At 46.5% G+C, this 19,959-nt stretch overlaps 6 protein-coding genes across 6 annotated transcripts; 3 read left to right on the top strand and 3 right to left on the bottom strand.

The window, feature by feature from the left end:
• Window positions 1–60: 60 nt before the first annotated feature.
• Window positions 61–2,187, bottom strand: N7520_008435 (uncharacterized protein; the record flags this gene model as incomplete). The annotated part of the gene is made up of 6 exons (XM_057142369.1): window positions 61–219; window positions 280–462; window positions 511–1,202; window positions 1,257–1,336; window positions 1,401–1,757; window positions 1,856–2,187. 6 exons carry the CDS (start codon window positions 2,185–2,187, stop codon window positions 61–63), a joined length of 1,803 nt encoding a protein of 600 aa, XP_056996375.1.
• A 609-nt stretch (window positions 2,188–2,796) lies between these two features.
• N7520_008434 (NAD(P)-dependent oxidoreductase) lies at window positions 2,797–3,939 on the top strand (the record flags this gene model as incomplete). The annotated part of the gene is made up of 5 exons (XM_057142368.1): window positions 2,797–3,139; window positions 3,201–3,273; window positions 3,333–3,457; window positions 3,592–3,699; window positions 3,758–3,939. The coding sequence occupies 5 exons, from the start codon at window positions 2,797–2,799 to the stop codon at window positions 3,937–3,939; spliced, it is 831 nt and encodes a 276-aa protein (XP_056996374.1).
• An 836-nt stretch (window positions 3,940–4,775) lies between these two features.
• Window positions 4,776–6,824, top strand: N7520_008433 (uncharacterized protein; the record flags this gene model as incomplete). Its single annotated transcript, XM_057142367.1, has 1 exon — window positions 4,776–6,824. One exon carries the CDS (start codon window positions 4,776–4,778, stop codon window positions 6,822–6,824), a length of 2,049 nt encoding a protein of 682 aa, XP_056996373.1.
• Window positions 6,825–7,510: 686 nt separating this feature from the next.
• Window positions 7,511–8,244, top strand: N7520_008432 (uncharacterized protein; the record flags this gene model as incomplete). The annotated part of the gene is made up of 3 exons (XM_057142366.1): window positions 7,511–7,552; window positions 7,620–7,999; window positions 8,175–8,244. 3 exons carry the CDS (start codon window positions 7,511–7,513, stop codon window positions 8,242–8,244), a joined length of 492 nt encoding a protein of 163 aa, XP_056996372.1.
• A 610-nt stretch (window positions 8,245–8,854) lies between these two features.
• Window positions 8,855–12,672, bottom strand: N7520_008431 (DUF3659 domain-containing protein; the record flags this gene model as incomplete). Its single annotated transcript, XM_057142365.1, has 2 exons — window positions 8,855–9,373; window positions 9,424–12,672. The coding sequence occupies 2 exons, from the start codon at window positions 12,670–12,672 to the stop codon at window positions 8,855–8,857; spliced, it is 3,768 nt and encodes a 1,255-aa protein (XP_056996371.1).
• Window positions 12,673–15,397: 2,725 nt separating this feature from the next.
• On the bottom strand, window positions 15,398–16,643 carry N7520_008430 (intradiol ring-cleavage dioxygenase; the record flags this gene model as incomplete). The annotated part of the gene is made up of 3 exons (XM_057142364.1): window positions 15,398–15,941; window positions 16,006–16,318; window positions 16,391–16,643. The coding sequence occupies 3 exons, from the start codon at window positions 16,641–16,643 to the stop codon at window positions 15,398–15,400; spliced, it is 1,110 nt and encodes a 369-aa protein (XP_056996370.1).
• Window positions 16,644–19,959: the final 3,316 nt, after the last annotated feature.

Raw genomic sequence — 19,959 nt, 5'->3', positions numbered from 1 at the left:
TTCACCTCTCGCTTTGCCGCTATCTCATTACAAAATAGTAGAGATGGCTGCAAGGCTGAACTAGACACAAGGTACAATAAGACAAGAACTCTGATCCCCTCTATCAAGGCAGTGGATAGTGTGAGATCCATCATTTTTGCCGTGCAGTGCTTTGACGCCTGGAATTGGAAATGGTAGAACCGGATTCCCCGCCACAGTAAGTTCCATAATGTCATCTTTCTAGAGTTTAATTAGCAGCTATAGACAAGGGGACCGATAATGGTATAAGCTGTTACGTACTTTCAAATACATCCCATAGGGACGAAGAGGTATCTCCACGACTCGGACCTCGTCCTGGGTCAATGGAACACGCTCGGTGTGACGATAAAGTGGTTCGAAAGTCGTGCAAAGCTCACTGCTATGTTGGCTATGACTGACCCGGAGCTGACCACTTGGTCCCCAATGGAAAAGCATCCCGACTCCCTGTAAGCCGAATTGCCAGTCATGCAGTAGCTTCAATAATTTGAGTACCATGACGTTATGTGGCCGAATAGTGAGAACGCCTTGCTTGTATGAAGAGCTGCCTCGAAGGCAGCTCACTTGAACGAACAAGTCCATGTCACTATTTGAGGAAGAAGATACTGCGAGCCGAGCAATGAAATATCCCGTAGTTTCCATATTATCTGGTATGCGATATTGAAACGTGGCCTTCCCATTCTTCGAGTCGTACGTGACTTGACCAGGCTGCGCCAAGTATGATGGGCTCATTTTTTGCTCGAGTGTAAGATATATCTTCCGATAATTGGTCCGAGCCAGAGGCCATTCAGCTTCTGCTCTATTGACGGTATCATCCAAACCAGACAGTCCAAAATTCAAGATGCTCAGTCGCACCTTGGGTGTCGCCAACCAGCCATTATCCGTTTTTGCCTTCAGGAAGCAATCGAAGAAGCGCTTCAGGTCACGGCAACTGGAGTCAGCATAATAGTCAGGCCATTCCATTGAGTTGTGTACTCGAAGCCACTTGGGAACTGATTCAGGTATGGCCCGGTAAGCTCTCATTGTCCCCGGTGTGTGGACCGGGTTCGTCCAGGAGCCAACCACGTATGTGGGGACATTTATCTGCTCGCATTTAGATCTCTTGTCGTCCCAGTACTCGTTCCAGAGAGGAAATCTTTTCAAGACTTCGGAAATGTCCTCTAACTTGCCATAGCTGGAGAGAGTGTCTGTCTTTTGTCATTCAAAGTATAGAAGCGATTCTTGCATGAGGATGACCTTACCGGCGATCGAGTCATGGAATCCAGTGAACGGAATTCCTCCTGGACACAAGATGTCGCGATAAACGTCCTGTATTCCTTCCCTGATGAAGAGACGATTAGACTAAATTCGCTCAAGCAAACGACTCTTGATATTTCTCTGCCTACCATGGTGCGAGTGCCGCTAGGCCTCTAGGCCGCAAACTTCCTATTTTCCACTGCGACATAGCCAGCCAACTGTTCCCAGTCATTCCGACTTTACCATTGCACCAAGGCTGCTGAGATAGCCAAGTCACGAGCTCTGCTCCATCTTGAGCTTCCTGATGTCCCATCATTATGAGATCACCCTCAGATGTATAGGCGCCGCGTGTGTCAACATTGACGACTGCGTATCCCTCCGCGCACCAAAATGCAGGATCCGGGCCCTCCCATTTTTGAAGACCTGACAGCCAATGTTTTGGGACGCCTGCGCGGAATGGAAAGTCATCCAATAAACTCACGCCCATTTGTTTGCCATAAGGACTCCTGCAATTGGCCTCTATTAGCTATCGTAACTTAATTGGTCGCATTTAATTTGTGGCTCGATTCTAACTCTGAAGGTTGTGAATGAATGAGTAGCTTACCAGGCAACCAAAGCAGGGATCTTTTTGTGCTCGTCAACGGCTCCGAGGCTCTCATAACCAGCTGGGAAGAAGATATCGGAATACAGCTTGGTGCCATCGGATAGTATCATTGGCATGCTTTCATGCATGAGTAAATCCACAGGCAAAGGTCTTGCTCCCTTCTGTACCTGCTGTCCTGCCTTGAATTTAGTGAGTCCCTGGCGAAACCCAGGAAAGCGCGCCTTGGGGGATTCTGGCGACAAAGCCGATCGAAATTGAACATAGTTCTTCGCCTTTCTCCTATTGTCTTGACATGACTCCAAGAATTGGGCGTGGCCCTGAAGTTCAGCCATTCTGCAGTCTGGGACCAAAGGATAAAAAATAATAAAAATTAAAAAGGAGTACGAACTTCAGTCGGCTAATTATAACGTTGGAGAGGGGTCCTAATGCAAATACTGACCTGACAACCCCGGTTGAATAAAGAAAGAAGGAGGACATCGAGGCGTAAGATTGGATATTACGTCATGCTACCCGGTGGGATCTCGCGCTGCGAAGGCTTCACCTCATTTCAGAATGGACCTGGATAGCGGGGATTCAGTGTTCGAATTGGACTTAAAGCCACCACAGGAATTCCGGGGCGCATGTGGGGATCCGGCGGGGAAAGAAATGGGGAATGCGGGGACTTGACGGGGCGGACTTCAATGTGGTGGTCCGATATACCGCGTTCCGTCGAGTCAGGGACCAAATACCAGTGCGATCAATCAAAGCACACGTGAGCTACACCAGGCCGCAGCTTATGCCTTATATGATATCCGAAGTAGGTGAGGTTGACCCTTTTTCTTTCCCCCGAAAATCTCGATCGCCAAGTTGGTTTGGTCATCTCACCTCACCCCCAGTGCGATTTTTTTTTTTGATTTCACCAAAGCCTAAGCATCGGAGAGAAGGCAAGTATCTTCGCTATCATGTCTGAAAGTCTCCGAGTTGCAGTATTGGGACCTAAGGGCCAGTGTGGATCGTGCGTCGTGGATGAACTTCTGGCCAGAGGTCACAGCGTGGTCGGAATTTCTCGTTCGCCCCCTAAGACGTGGGCAAAGTCCGGAGAGTACAATGCAATCTCATGTGACTACAGCAACATCAAAGAGCTCAGTACAATCTTGTCCGATGGAAACTTCGACGCTGTCGTATCCGCCTTCGCCCCCCCTCTGGTTGACATGAAGGCCGTGTACCGCGTGGGCGTGGAGGGCCATGGCAATATAAAAATGGCTATCCTCGGCTCAACTTTCCGCGGTATTTTCATTATCATTGGTAACATTACTCGATCGCACATGCTCTATCGTCTGTGTCATGCTCTAACTGTGATAATCAGGCGGCGCCGGATCACTGTATTTCAAGCATGGCGTCCAACTGTGTGACGATGAAGACTTTTGCTTCAAGCATTGGTGAGTAATAATAAATCCTTTAACTGAATTACGTTATTCAAATAGCTCACCAACTTTAGGTATGCGTGGCCGGACGTTCATCTCGATTACATGTCAACTCGTATGTTTGATCATGGTCAGCGAGCATTCGGTACATTCATCTCTCTATTCAAATGGGCAAGAGGGAATGTTGAGAATCCCGGCTGTAAGTCATGTATTGTCTCATTGATTTCTAAAACAACTTCTGACAATCTCTCATGTTTACAGGGTTTTCATGGCTTTTCAGGCCTTTTGCCAGATGGTTTTTGCGGTCTGCTAAAAGCTCTTTGACGAGTCCAGACACCGTAGGCCTGATTTTGTGCTCTCGGGCGGCCCTGACCATGTGGGAAGGGGTCCGGGAGACAAATTGGAGCTTTTTGTCACCCCCATGGCAGTTGCGCGACAAGGGTAATCTCATTCTTTGCATTAAGCGACCTTGACAATGCTGATCATTCTGGCTTACTAGGGATTCGCACTGGAAAATATGAGGTCCACGTGGATGACGGCGCGGGTTCTGCTGAGCCAGGAATTGATAAGGGAGTATACAACGAGGACATGGCGGTGGCTATTGTGGATGAGGTTGAGAACAACAAGCTGAACCACAAGCATTGGACATGCACCGGGCCAGTTGGGTTGAAGGAGTGGTAATTCCCGCCAGGCTAGCGATTCGTTGTTCAGATCATTCATTCTGTAATGGTGATCCTTCTAAACGAAACAGCTAATCACTTGGTACCACATAAGGAAGCTTTGAGCGGCTCACTTTCATTCTGCTAATCTAGATTAGGCTTTTAGGATATAGATAGAGGGAGGGCTCTCGTACCCGTGTATAAACTTGGGATGCTCGCAGTTCCTACAATTAGTGTATAAGCTCGACCGCTAGCCAACTCCCTAGTTCAAGTAAGGTAATTTTCACGCATGAAATCGTTTGAAAGGTTAGCTAGGGAGCTAGCCTCAAAAAATGTAGACGTTGGGCTTATTGCATTTTTAATACCACTAGTAAATTCAGTGGCAAAATAATTACCTTGCCCGAATATCTCTAGCTCAGTCTTCCGATGCGGGGACAATTTTGCGGGGTTAGTCTGCCCAGAAATCCCAATATCCCCCGCGCTCTTAATCAGACCTGACAACCTAAGTTGGACCTTGATTCGTCCTTTGTTGGACCAATTCTCAGGTGCTCAACGCTAGATCGACAATGCCTCTGTCAGAGAGTCAACGACGCACAGAGTCAAGGCCGTTTCAATGCCGAATCTGCAAAACCAGCTTTTCGAAGAATGAGCATCTGGCGCGTCATGTTCGGTCACACACAAAAGAGAAGCCTTTCATATGCCCCGACTGTGGGAGTCGATACAGTAGACAGTATGTTGTAAACTATTATCCTCAAGAAACCCACACACCGATAAAGAGGGACTAATGCAAGGCAAAGGGACATCCTGATCCGGCATCGCCGCGATGTTAAGTGCCGACCTTCGGATAAGCACATCACCATGGTAGAAACCGATTCTTTGTGCCCAAAAGAACCATCATCCATATCAGGTCTGGCAGTGCGTAGTCCTGGCTCACGGGACGCCGTCGCTGCTGTTCCAAACCATGCAGAACGAACGTCGGTCAATAATTCAAGTCCTGAAGTGGGAAATTTTCCCTTTGCACCACCATACCATCCGGCCACATGGATGGAATCGGCTCCCATCGCGCCCGCCGATTCCATTTTGGCGGAAGCGCCCAATATTCAAATTGACCAATTCGACCTCAGGGTGTCCGACCTGAGCGGCTTTGACGCTCTTCGCCATATAGATGCAGGGCTGCGAGAAGAGATCTCAGCCATGGAATTTCCTTCTTTTCAGCAGTCTCAGCTCTTTCAAGTAACTTCATCTGAGCCTCTGAGTCCTGGCCTATCTCAACTACAGAGCGTGCAACGTCTGTGGTTCACTACCATTGCCGAATATCCAGAACAGACTCTGACCCCGAGACAAAATTATGAACAAACGTTGCAGCTTCTTTCACCTGAGTCTTTGACTTCTACTACAATCAATGAGGATCATCGTCAGAGCATGTGGGATCGCCTCCAGATACTCGCATATGAGCCGACCGTCCCTTCAACTGATCTTTTGAATGTCGGTCTTCGCCTCTATTTTGCCAAGGTTCACCCCCTATTCCCATTAGTTCATGCGGCCACATTTCAGCCATGTCGAGAGAAGGCGGACCTTGTGGTCGCAATGTGTGCAATAGGAGGACTCTTCACCGGGTCAGATCAGAGCCTTCAACAGGGGATCTATCTCTTCGAGCGAGTCCACAAGGCTACATTGCACAATTGGGAACAGCTTCTGGCTAGGGGCAGGAAGGAGTTGGCTGTCGCAATTCAAGGCGCAGCCATATCACAGTTATTTGGCCTGCTTTCTGGCAGCCCAAGTCTCTTATTAACCGTGGACGCTTTTCACGGCCCTCCCATAGCGTGGTCACGATATTTGCGCCTATATGCACGCCAAAGCATCACCCAAATTGATCCTTCCATCGATGGTTATGAGCTTGAAAAGCTCTGGCATGATTGGGCACGCAATGAAGAAATTATTCGCGTAGCTCATGGGCTGTTTATCATGGATGCAGAGCTGGGAAGCACTCTCCATCATGAGCCAATTCAGAGCTGGAAAGCATACAAAGTCCCATATGCCTGTTCCGAAAAGGCTTTTTCGGCCTCCAACGCCCGAGATTGGAAAGCTATCTACTGCGAGGAGTTGAATCAACAGCAAGCTAAATCGCTACCTTCCAAAGGTTCTCCAACATCCTCACAGTCAGCCTTATCTTCATACGTGCCCGATACTAGCAGCTTGACGGCTTACACCGCTATGGAAAGTATCAGCTCGCAAGTACTTCTTCGAAGTTTTTTCCAAGAAGCCGGGCAGGTGAAAATTGAGGTTATTCATGAGTCATTTGCAGAACTTCATCATCATCTCTTACCAAGTTGGTCGCCCAACAATCTCGCCCAATGCCCAACAGATACTTTTCAACTCCGTGTCCTACAAAGCCTCATATACATGGAAGCCCTGGTTAACTTCGATTTGTTGGAAAGGGCTGTCGGTAGAGATGGGACCAAAATGACCACCGATGAAATGGCAATTGTTACTGAGTGGGCAAACTCTGTGAACGGACAGCACTGCGTCCTGCATGCTATTTTAATCAAAAGGCATGTGGAAGCAAGGAACATCACATCGGAGCCTGCGCTCCATGTTCCACGGGCCGTGTTTTGGGCCGGGTTGGCTTTATTTTGTTACATCCGCTTTAGAACATCAGACAGGTCGCTATGCGTTCTTCAACCCACAGCAAATCTCGACTTTCCAGAATTCTCATCAATGGGCATTAACTTACAGACCCTGGTCTCAGAGGTTGCCTCTACGGACAATCATGATCTTCTCTCGCTGAAGCTTGTTTTCTTTTCAATGATTGACTTCTTGCAGCATGCTGGTCATTGGAGAATCTCTAACCGGTTTGCGGCCATCCTGTCTACTCTGGGAAATTTCGCCTTTGGTTCAATCCAATAATGGCATAGTCTTGAGAGGTCTTCTTACGCCCCACGATATCAATCTCTCAAAGAGGGCATCCAGCAGATGGATGAAAAAAAGAATCGATGATCTCTGTGCTTCCTTGCTCATAATAGATTCAAATCGATGCCCGGTCTTTGCAACTCATTTGAATCATTGAACTTCTCTTGATGTATTAAGTCACTAGTTTCCGCCAAGGTGCCATTGCCTTTGCGCTTTTGAAATATTACTGTCATCCCTGTCTTTTGGTATTATCGCCTTGAAGTTGCAAACTAGTGTAAACAAGTGAGACGCTAGATAATACTCAACCTGTGACTAGTGGTTACGCCTTACCACTACCCTATTCCTCTGGGTACCAAATTGCCGGAGGATTTGCGGGGCCGATGATTTCACATTGGCGAAGATACCTTGTTCGCAAAGAATTCTGGGAATTGCATTTGCGTCCTCCGACTTAGGTATCTTCCCCGCCCCGCTCCGATAAGTTAATGACGCGGAAGTCAGAAATGAGGGTAATGGCCAATGAAGAGAATTCCCCTGCCTGATGTCCTGTCCTTTAACGAAATGGTTTACCTAGGGTGACTTACCCCGCTTTTCCCCGCCCTCGAGATGACCTGTAATCTAGATCATTGAAAAAGGTATATATACCTACTCTTCAGCGCAATGAAGTTCTGAGCCCATCCACCAAGATGCCAACCCCAACAGATAACGTAGCACTCAATGTGCCAGAGGTGATTACATTCCATCCCTCCTTACCTTGGTGTACAAGACAAGTGACACTCAATAACCTTGTTACAGCCAGAGCATCTGCCTGACAAAGTCGGCGGGCCTAAAACAACCGGAATGTTCGGCCGTACATTCGAGTATCAATACCCCAGCGGTCCCCAGTACCGCATAAGTTTTAGCAAGGAACTGGTCTACTTCACGGTTCCTGCCCTCCCAGACGGAACGACGGTTCTTGCGGTACCGTACCAACAGCGGGAGGTCCGACCCAACTTATTCTTGGTGCATTGGATTGGCCCCGGAAGACAGGGACACGTCGCCCTGGTGTTTGACTTGGAGCAAAAGGTGGTCGACTGTGCGGCGCTGATGCCGGCCGGGCTATACGAGCTATTTGATCGTGCGGTGTTTAGAGAGGTTTATGAGAATGGGGACTCAGCGTTGTACTTGCCATACGAGTGAGTCAAGAGATGTAGTGAAGGGAGCTATATGCCAATCCAGAACAAGTGGGATAATCTATATTGTCATCGAAACCATAATACATGGAGTAGTAAGGTAAATGCATCGCAACGAATTGCGAACTTAGATGCAAAGGGTCAATCTGGAAACAGTTAATCGGTAACAGAACCTTAGAATCCTTATCGGTGATGAGAAATTCGACTATTTAGTGCCTTCACAGAACCGTGTAAAAGACGTCAGTTGACACACATGAGTACCAGTTATGAATGACGCTGAGTCGATGAATCGAAAAACTACATCATATATATATGTTTTATTGGTGACCTCACGCAGTCAAGAGGAGCAAGAAGAGTTTAGTTTGGCCGCAACGGGTTACCTGTCGCTGCGGTCGTAGACCGTGGCGTCAGATAGGCCCCGTCCGCGCTCCCTTGAAGGGAGGCAATGTGTCTGTATTGTAGTGGATTCTATATACAGAGGGAAGGTGGGAGGGACAAAATTGACACTTGACTGCCTGAGAGATGACGAGCTACCCGCAGAGGCCATCAAATGACTCTCGTGAGGCAGTTGTAGGAGGAAGAGGCCCTCGGAAATGTCGGTGTAGATATCACGTGAGGCTACAGACATGGTGAGGCTACAGGCATTGTGAGGCAACCCCAATAAAACCACTCCCATTAGGTAATTTATTCTACTCGCAATCACTATCGGAGATGAAAAGTGAAATTCAGATCCATACATTTATGGAATGTTAAAAAGATTAGACCTCGTTAAAAGCGCTTTAAGAGCCAGAAACTCCAGCCCATGTCTTTTTTTCCCCAATAAACTTTTTTTATTCCTTGCAGTGCGGAGTACATATCTTAACCTGACATGCCCAGTTTCTCGCCGATATTACCTAGACCAAGACCACTGAGAAGGTTATCAATTCCCAGACCACCAAGAAGCCCCCGGACAAGGCCTCCAAGACCAAGCCCATTCAGGAGTTTACCGAGAAGCCCCAAGACTCCACTCAGGAGTAGACCAACGGCCGCAATAATTTGGAAAAGGGGCTCAGAAAGCACAGACCAAAGTGGATTGATCTTCTTCTTCGCATGAGGCATATCTGCTATTCGCCGACGACCATTCTCAATTGTGGTAGAGATTGTCTGCGACAGTTGCTTGAGAAGATCGGCCAACTGATATTCTTCCGATGTTGCTTCGTGCGAGACACTTCTGGCTTTTGCAGACGCTGCAATTTGACCATCGGGATCCAGAGCACGAAGGGCCCCTTTACACTCTTGCAGTATATTGCCAGCTTGTTCGATAATAGGCTTTACTGTCTTTACAAGCTGTTCCTCATCAAGCTCGTCTCGGGGTGTGCGGTCGGCTCTCTCAATATGCTGGCCATATTATTAGTGGACATAATCATGTGACAAAATGAAAAGCTTACCTCGGAGATCTGTTTGCAAAGAGGCTCAACGGAATCAAATGTCTGTTGTATAATCGAAGACATATTCTTCGCCAACTCTCGATCATGTTCCTCCTTTTCTTTCTGCTCTAGCTCCTCAGGTGACAACTCGAGATCCTCTTGCTCAGACCCGAGCTCGGGCTCGGGCTCGGGCTCGGGTAAGTGTTCTAGCAATGTGCACTCGCCGATTTTATTACCATCGTTGTCAACGATGTAGCCATTGTCGTCAATGGTTTTGCCAGCTAGAGACTTGAGATTGCCATCTGTGAGTTGACCGATGAGATTTCCATCTTCATCGCGTACTTCTCCCTCCCGGTTGACTTTTCGACCACTCATCGGACTGACGTTGCGAAGCTTTTCCTCCGGGACCCAACGCTCTGCACGGCCTATGACGTTTCCTACTTTGTCGATAATTTCTCCATCCTCATCAACGGCACGACCTTGTAGTCGAAACGTGTCTCCTTCAACAAGCCTTCCGACAATTTGGCCGCCAATGTCTGTGATGGTTCCGTCTTTGGTGACAACTAGGCCGTCGAGCCCAAAGAAAATACCTTCCCCCTGCTCTCGCTCAGATATAGGTATCAGTTCAACAGAGCCGAGAACATTTCCATCATCGCTCCAGATTTGACCTTCCGCGTCGATTTGCTTGCCTGCCAGCTTCTTAGGATTCCCAGAGATGAGGCGTCCCCACACGGAGCCATTTTCATCCACGACATTTCCTAGCTTATTGACCTTCATCCCTTCAAGAACGGATAGATCATCTTCCTCTTCTTCCTCCTCTTCCTCCGATGGAGTATACGGCTCAGCCCGTCCCTTCAAATTGCCTCGCTTGTCAAGAATGTCTCCATCATCATCCACAAGGAGGCCTTGCAATTTCTGAGGGTCGCCTTCGACGATCTTGCCAACTATCGAACCAGTTTCATCCTCGACAAAGCCAGTTTTCCGGACCACTAGATCTCCCATCCCTCCAAAGGGTGTGATAGCTTCCCGTTCGTCTTCAGGAATAAGACTGACCTGTCCGATGACTTCACCAACATCACTCCATATCTGGCCCCGGGCATCGATCTTTTTGTCAGCTAGTTGTTTGATGTTTCCTTCACTGACCCGAGCAATGGGAACTCCGTCTGGACCCATGACATTTCCAAGTTTATTAGGAGTGAGACCCTCTAATTCTGTCAAATCGACGGATTTCTCCGGCTCTGGCTCGACTGCTTCCCACGGTTCTGCCCGACCCAGCAGATTACCGCGTTTATCTAGGATATCACCATCGTCATCGACGGCTCGTCCAAGAAGTTTTCCAATTTCACCCTCAACAATCTGTCCAACTTTGTTCCCATTGACGTCGTGGACCCAACCTTCTTCGGCAACAAAAGGCTCATCTAGATCCGCAAATGGCCCTTTCTCTTGGTCCTCATCCATGGGAAGAGTGTGGGCTTTGCCAATGATTCTGCCCCTGTTGTCCCAGAATTGACCCTCAGAGTCGAGCTCGACACTGTCTTTACTAAGCCTCTTGGGGTCGCCTTCGACAAGTTCACCAACAGGGATCCCATCCTCATTGAAAATTTTTCCGAGTTTGTTGCACTTCATACCTTCCAGCGTGGAAAGGGGTGGCAATGGCTGGACGGTATTTTCGGCAGTTTCCTCGGTCTCTTCGATCTGATCTTTGGCAGCCAAACGTGCTTTGCCTACAATATTGCCATCATCATCCAACACCAGGCCTTTTTCGTTCACAGTCATACGAACGGCTTTCGATAAATCACCACTGTCCAGCTCACCGACTACGGCGCCACTGGGGTCAGTGATCAATCCTTCTTCGTTGACGTGGAGTCCATCAAGGATAGAAATATCTTCTTCGGCCTGCCGTACTGCCTCTTGCTGCGCTGCCATTGCCTTGTCAGCAACCTCTCCAGCAACTACCTCAACTTCCCCAATGATCTGTCCATCATCACCCAGAATTTGACCTTGTTCGTTCGCCGCTCTACCAACCAAAGCATCCGGGTCTTGATCGTCTTTGATTCGGCCAAGCAGATTGCCGTCTTCATCCAGTATTTTCCCTTCTTCATCGATGGCTTTGTCCTTCAAAATGGACAGGCCTGGCAGCGAGTCACCTGGCTGGTCAAGCCTCTCATCAACTTCATCAGAAGGAAGCAGCTCAACGCGGCCCACCAAATCACCATCCTGATCGAGTATCTCACCATTTTCATCCACCGTCCAACCAACCAAATCCTCAAGGTTACCTTCGACGAGCTTTCCCAATACTCGATCAGACTGATCTTTGATTGTCCCATCTTCCCCAAGAGGTAGGTTTGCAAGGTCTTTTAAGCCCAGGACATTTTGGCCACAAGGTGCTTTTGCTGCCCGAACACCGCTGAGAAGCTCCACGCGCCCAATCAAGTCACCATCTTCATCGAGAATTTCTCCATCCTCGCTGATAATTTGACCAGCAATATCTTCTGCGTCGCCCTCAGCCAGTCGGCCAACTTGATTGCCGTCCCCATCTAAGACCAACCCATCTTCACCAACTTGAAGTCCAGACAAAGAAGAGAGATCTGTCGGAATCTTCGAAGTTCTCTGCGTTATCTCTTCAACTCTGCCTCCTGTTCCATCAGCTGCGGGCTGGGCCATGGTCGTAATGCGCCGCATGCCCGTCTGCATGTGACTTGCAGCCTCTTTCTTAATAGAATTAGGAAGCTGAGAATGAAACTTGCTGGCCTTGTTCGCAAAGTTTGCAATACCAGATGCGGCGTCTTTGCCACGTTGAAAATATGATTTCCCTGTCGACCCAGAAGCCTGAGGTAGCTCACTTACGGCATTTTCACGCTGTTCCCCATTCGCTTCGTCTCCCTCTGAGATCGGCGTATTGTCGATCAAATTGATAGGGCCTTCATCATCCTCGATAGACTTTGTTGGTATTTCCGCGTTATGAATTTTTACTCCCCCGTCTCCCTCAGTCTCCCGAGAAATTGGAAACTTTTCGGCTGGCTTTGGTAGATTTGGGGGACGGCTGCCCTTTTCACTCTTGCTGACAGATTCCTTCAAACCTGGAGGTATGCACGGCTTCGTAGGAATGCTGTTGGCCGACTTCCGAAGAGAGTTTGAAGATTTGGGCAAGTCTGGCTTTTTCTGACCATGTGCAGGATTGATAGGAGATTTTGATTTTTGGAAAGGGCTAGTAGGTGCCCCCGAGGGTTTTTTACTCAGCATAGTGGGTCTGGCTTCCGGTGTTGTCATTAAAAATATTCAGGTATATTTTTGGTTTTGCTTTAGTCTGAGATCAAATAAATGTGCTCAAAGATTCATTTGATGTTGGATGCCTCATTTTCGGATCGTTGTTGCACCTGGTGTCTTTATACAGGTTCGTATGCTCAATTAAAAGTCATACGACACACGCCACAGACACCACAGCCACAGACGTATCACTCTACATGCTCAGAAATTACTAAGAGATGCACTGATGCCATGATGACAACGAATCAATCCAATCATGGCTCCGTTGGAGTGATTGAAAACTTGCTCGGCAAATTTTTCGAGATGTGGCTGAGAGCTCTACTGTCTTGTCGTCATTCCCGCCATCAAGCTACCACGGATCACCATGTCGGAGAGTGGCTGGAACGTCTTGGAACGCGGAGCACACAGCACCATTGTCTCCGGAATATTGACATGCCATTCTTTTTGAAATGACTGCAAGCTCAAATTTGGTCAAAACACGTTTTTCGACTACCTGGCGTAGGTGGCTTAACTGTGGCTCATGCGGTCTCGGCCCAATACTGTCTCATTCGGCTGTAGAAACCAGCCATTCAAAGCTAGGAAGGAACCTCAAATGCAATGGAAATGAATAAGACATGCAATAATGAAAATAACATATTTTCAGAAAAAGACGACAAACAAAACCATCAATTTTGCATTCTTTGTCTGATCAAGTCCTTTGAATTGTAAGCTTAAGATACCCAGGTATCACACATGATCAACTTACAAGAGAGAAAGCGTTAGATCGCCACGTATACTAGCTTTCAAATCAACTTCAAGATCAAGATTCAGGTCCAATCTCAGACTTAATGCCGTATTCGCCGGGGGTTTTGAACTTTGAAGCGGTGGGATTGGCTCAATCCCTGGTCTTTGGACTTCGCCACGAAAGACTGGTACTGGAGGAACTGTTCGGGTCAATGAGGAATTCGGTTTAAGTCGATCGAATTTAATTCCTTCAGTTTGCGGAGCGCGTTCGGCGGTGGTTTTGGGATAAAATTCCATCCGGGTGACGTCTTCAGTGCCGGAGTCTTGATCATATTGACCAGAGGCCACACTCAAGTTATCATAGTCCTGCGGGGTGATCTCAGAAGTGGGGGAAATATTTTGCTCGTGGTCGTCGTATCTATTCCGTCTAAAGTCTTTCAAAGGAATGCTTCTATCGGCCAAATGTTGATCTGAAGCCATTCTTTCCCGTAAGGAATTTGTGAGATGGTGAGAAGAACAATTTCCACAAGATGTATGTGTAAATGAAAACTGCAGGTTTCACGTCACTAGCCTCCTTCCTGCTACTTGGAATATAAACGGTCATTATGGTCAAGTCCCCTAAATCCTAATTAAGGAGACCATCATAATTGCCTCAATCTTGAACCCAGTCCTGCTTTCCATTTTTTTCTTTCGGAAACAAGTCTCCACTACGACCTTATGACACGTCCTTTTTCCACGTAGAGAGCACTCGGCCGCAATAGACGTACTTCTCGGACATCACATCCACCTACAACCACTCTATGTAAATGACGTCAAGAGGCGAATTAAGCCCACATATCTGTGGTTCAAGTTGTGACAATATGGCTTGCTCTGGGGTACGAAGCTCTGAACACTGCATCCAACTGTCTTGAATATTCTCTATTCCATTATTTCCTCCCAATGAAAGCACCGGAAAAGACTACGCAAGAAAAACTCAGCAACAGCAGCACAAATGGAGTCGCGTCTTCACAAAAGCGGCGACCGCCAAAACTCCGACCTCCTAAGCTTGCAAAGCGGACGACTTCCTCAGACAGAGAAAGTCAAGTAAGCGAACAGAGACAAACCGCAGAATCGGATAGATCACAATCAAATTCCGTGCCGGAATCTCTAAACGGCATCACCAATCACCAAAGTGAGGGCAGTTTGGATTCTGTTAGGCTAGAGAAACCCCCCGAGAGCCCGCAGATTGTTCAACAAACGAGAATCAGACATGAGTCCGCCCCATCCACCGAACCAGAAGGAGTTGAAGTAATCGAACGAGAGCAAAGATCAAATAGTCCAGACGAAAAGATAAGAGAGACACGCGTTCGGCGGATGCTTAGTCCCGAAGTCAAGAATAAAGATATCATTCGAGCGTCAGATCCCCACAATCCAGGACAACGGGGAGAGCTTCTTCAAAACGGGATAAATTCACAAACAGGCGAGGTATTAGAGACTACCGAAGCAGTGACAAATACCAAAGGCAAAGATCAGTTGAAGTTAAGGTTGGATTTGAATCTTGATGTTGAGATTGAATTGAAGGCGAAAATCCGTGGGGATCTGACGTTACAATTACTGCAATAAATATTGGTTGATTTATAATAATTCTGTCAGTATTTGTATCAAGAAAAATTACCACAAGCGCTCTGGTTGAAAGCAGCTTTGGAACGCTACTCTGGATCAAACTGCCTTTCACCATTACCCAATGCTACTTGAGTTACTAAATATACAAAAAGGGTGTGCTAGTATAAAAACTGAATATGTAATTAGTATGGTGGTGCCCAACGAGGAATCTACCCTGCTGTTATCTACTACGAAGGAATAAACCAGGAACTGAAAAAAAACATAGTCCTTTCAAAAATTGACTGTGTCTTGTGTTTAAAGAGTCTAATAGGAACATTGCGTTCGACCAGGAGTCACCGCCAACAGCTCATATACAAGATAGACTCTTTCGTGATGAACAAACATGATCCAATACTCGAATCCCTTATGAGGAGCCACCACCACCCAAGAACGCGTGGGCACCCGTATTTTCGTAACCCCCATTAGCTCCAAGGTAAGCAGCAATGGCGTAGTCCGAATTGTTTGTGTAGTCAGCAGTGGAATTGATACCAATTTCCTTCCATGCGAAAATACCGTCGGAGATATCATCGCCTAAATAGACATAGCGAATAAATGGGTCATAACTCGAAGTCGCCTGCTCTGGCAACCACTGGTCTTCGTCATTACTGGTAACCGCAATCGTGTTGGTATTGTAAGGATCTGACGCCTCGACCGCAGATCGAAGGGCTTCGTCGTAGAAAAGCTGTCCGTTATGGGTAATTGAACCGGAGTTGATTTGGAGGGTACCATTCGAAAGAATTGTGGCGTTTGTGTGAACAAGCAAATGGGTATGGGTGGCTCGACCGGAGTAATGACCAGGAACGATAGTTTCAAAAGTCGCCACTCCATCATCATCAGTAGGCTGAATGCCTCGCAAATAGGTGCTGTTCCATCCCCCAGCGGCGTAGTTGCCACTTTCTGAGATGCCACTAGAATGAAGCATTAGTCAGAGAAACTGCTGGCATCAGGGCATGGATGATTAGAGAGATATACCTATACACTCCAGTCGCATTTGCATTCCAAATATCCACGTAAAGGTCTGGAAGAGGCTGACAGGTGTTCACGTCGATATATTGGATCTCAAGATACATTGGGACACCTCGAGAGTACTCACTCTCGACAACGTTCTGGCGAATCAACTCACCCCAGACATAGTACGGACCATCAGTGATCACAGGAGTCAGGATGCAGGTTGTTTCTGCGTCAAAAACATTACCGAACGGAGTAATCTTTCCGGTCTTGTTGTGTTCTACACCGGACCATTTCTCTAGGTCATCTGATGTTCGACGAAAGTGGTCGTTAGTCTCTGCAATCTTTCAGTTAGTATTATGTTCAGTCATATCTTGAAGCCAAAAAAAAAATGAAAAGGAAAACTTGCTGTGGCTGAGACCGCGTGATTGGCGAATTCCTCGAGCTTTCAATTCGCGACGCTCGATGTTTCGCGTATGAAACGAACGGTAGTCCTGAGAGCGAGCGCACTTGGCGAGAGCACGATTACCGTGGGCAGCCCGAGCCTCTTGCATATCCAACTTGCGCTTGACAAGCGCAGCATCGTGATTTTCTCCGGGATGCGCGAGAACAACACTGGCCAAACAAGTGGCAGCAACGGCAAGGTAGAACGGCAACTGCATCGTGTCTGGAAGATATTGTTTCTAAGTCGGTGTATGAAGAATGTGCAAGAATTTTCTCCAATAGAGGATCCAGGGGATGGAAAATTAGCCCTTTAAATAGGTCTTGACACACGAATCCGGCCTGCCTTGCGCTAATTTGGGGTTACGAGTTCTTCGGATCATATGTGGCCGAGTTGATTGGCTACATTTATAAATTATAGCATCCAAGGTGACATGGACTCCACGCTTGCGTAAACTTGAACAATGGGATAAAAGGGGCCAAGATCCGCAGTCCTCTGTACAAAGAAATTGATCTACGTCCCAACAAAAGGCCAAGGTCAAGGTACGCCACACAGCTTGCGTAAGTGTATGGAACGGGTCCACCTAGGCATATATTTTCTTGCCTTTCATTTTCAGTCTTGACGTAGGCCATGCCCTATATTCCCATTCTTGTTCTCTGTCTGATTGTTTCTTCGTCAGTGTGTACCATCATTACACTCGTCGCTCTTGGGCTATATCGTCAATTATGACTCCCTCGTAATGTATCCGCACGCGCGTATGGATGCTGTCAAAATCTATTTCTGATGAACTAGCTCTAAAGTTACGGGCTTAAAACTGGTGGATCCAACACTTATAGTCTGAACAAATAACATATTTCAATATTCTTACCAGCGCTGGGGCAGCCGGCAAGCCAGTCAAACATTGACCACCCAATACAAGCCCGTAATAAGCGCATAACTTAAAAGCATCTAGTATCAGGAGAAATCGAATTGCTAGACTACTGATAGGAAAGACCAATCCCACCGAACCAGTGGGTGTTGAAATAGATGTGAAAAGAATTCTATGGTGTGACCTCGGAGATCTTTATCCGAACTAAAGAAACAGGAATTAGGGACCTCAAATAATTAGTGAACGAATGAACGGTTTATCTGATAGGCAACTCCTCTTTCAAGGAGAGTCGTCTATAAAAGAGGGGCACGACCTACGCTTCTGTCTCATAACCAAAAATAAACTTGGAGTTATACCACCAAAGCGGGTAACAAGAACAGCGCCAGTGGTACGCGGGTTATTTGATGTACTAGACCTTGGCAGTGATGTCATCCGGCTTGTGTTGACCCAGAAGCAAATATTGAGGGGTCTAAAAATTGTGGCTTTTAAAAGGTTCTATAATACAAAGTTTTGAGTGGATGGGGGACCCACGCGGATATACGGTCCTATACGGCCCAGAACAAATTGTGGTTCCTGAATGATTGATCCCAAAAGATCGGCAGAATAAAAGCCGGTATCCGGCAGTTGAGCAGACTTTATGGTAAGGAATGGTGCAACTTACTCTGATGAAGAAGTAATTAGGTGATCCCTCCCGGAGGAAGTGCTTAATTTTCAGGCTCTGACTTACGAAAAGTGTTGGTAGAAGGCCGGGCGTTAGGGACTGGTGCTGCTTATTAGTTTGGTACCTCTGAATACTACCTTTCTGAAAACGATAGCGAAACTATATTCAAATCATGATCTGCTTGGTCTGAACCAAAATTCGAGAGGAAGCCACTTATATGTAGGGGGTTTGAAAAGCGAGTTGTTCATTCACTGGGGGATTTCCGAGACATGACGTGGACAGCTGGGCGGCATTCTTGGCATTCATAGTAAAGCTTCTCCGCAAAATTCAAGGATGTTTGCAATCTTCGGCTTTAGAGGACATGCGTCTAAGCCGGGGTATTACGCATATTATCTTGGCAGCTCCTTTGCAAATATAAACACATGAAAGTGGTTGTTGTACCATGCTAGCCACATAAGTGGTCTTGTACTCACGAAACTTGGGCATGTAAGAATAACACCTATCTCAAATATAAAAAGCGATGCGTTTCTATATTCTTCCAGAACTCGCGCTTGTATCCGCATTGGCCCCTACTTCTGTAAGTGGATAAGCGCATCAACTGGCATTTCACTGACTAATCTGGCCAGCATCGCCAAAACTGGTCTATCATGCTAAAGTAGACATCATTGAAAACGTTTCGAGGGCCGGAACCTCCAACCCTTAGGCCTGACCCGCAGCGGTTTGAGAGCTAGTACTACTAACCCTTACCCGACCCTCAACCCGCAGAGGGTCGCCCGCGGACGGCCCTTGTTAACCCGCATTTACATGAAAAAGTTGACATTTCCTAATTTAAACTAATAATCTTACAGACTTATCTTAATAAGATACTACTATTTTACCCTCTTCTGGGTTCGATCTTTAATTTTGGGACCTACTAAGTTTACTCCCGTTTTTTCTAATTTCTCCCGGAAACCAAGTGACTTATATTTATTCTGCCGCGACTTCGACACCACATGTCGTATATTTTTCTCTGCCCTTTTAAGTCCGCGGAGATAAATGAATCCTAGCTACTATATATATTAATATAATAATTCGCACATAACCAATTGATTATTATCGCTTTTCAACGCTATATGATCCAGCCTTACTCTCTCCTCACCTACTTCTTTTAGTATTAGAGGAAGATTCGATGGAAGACTCGGGGGCGGGCTCGAAATTTTGATTGCACTTTTCAAAAAAAAAAAAAACTCAGCATTACCCTTATGATCTTGATTTGACTCAGCGTTATCTTCAGAGAGATGAGAATCCTTAAAACCCTTAAAGTAGACAAAGAAGAGCCTGTAAAGCATCATATATATTCTTAGGTGATATCTTAAGAGATTTAAAGCAGACGAATAGAGACTATATGTACAGAGGCGAGTCTAGTAGCGGACTCGAAAGATACAAAATAAGATTATATGAAGCCATAGAAAAGAGAGATTTATTATTATTCTATATTATGATATACTTAAAAGGTTAGAAAGTGTGGAAGTCTGAGGGCGGTGGTAGGGGTTGGAAGTACTAGCGTAATGATTATAAGTCACTTAATTTTGGGCGGGGAGTGAAATTAGTAAAAATAGGAGTGAGATTAGCAGGTCCCTTGATTTTTACCTTATTTCTTTGATAAAACTAAGAAACTTTAACATATTAAGTAGTATGATAGTGAATAACTATAGATTATATAAATATAACTGATTTCTCTCGCTTCGCTCGAGTCCTATTCACATGTATACATATGTGTTCGGTAGGATTAGGCAGCAGGCTAGATAGTAGGATAACAACCAGCTTTTGATAATAGCTTGAAGTATACTTTTAACAATAGGGTTGACAGTAGCTAGCTTTAACAGCAGCTTTAACAAAAGGTTTAATAAATTCCAGGCCTTCAATAGTAGCTTCAATAAAAGGTTTAGCGAGAGGTTTGACGAAAGATTTAACAATATATTTCAAGATAGATTTAACGACAGCTTTAACAGCAGCTTTAACAAAACG

Source organism: Penicillium odoratum (genome assembly GCF_028828045.1).
Source record: "Penicillium odoratum strain IBT 22623 chromosome Unknown utg000005l_segment0_segment0, whole genome shotgun sequence".
In the NCBI taxonomy this organism is placed as follows: Eukaryota; Fungi; Ascomycota; class Eurotiomycetes; order Eurotiales; family Aspergillaceae; genus Penicillium; species Penicillium odoratum.
The sequence above is the reverse complement of the archived record's forward strand: the minus strand, read 5'-3'. Positions and strand labels throughout refer to the sequence as shown.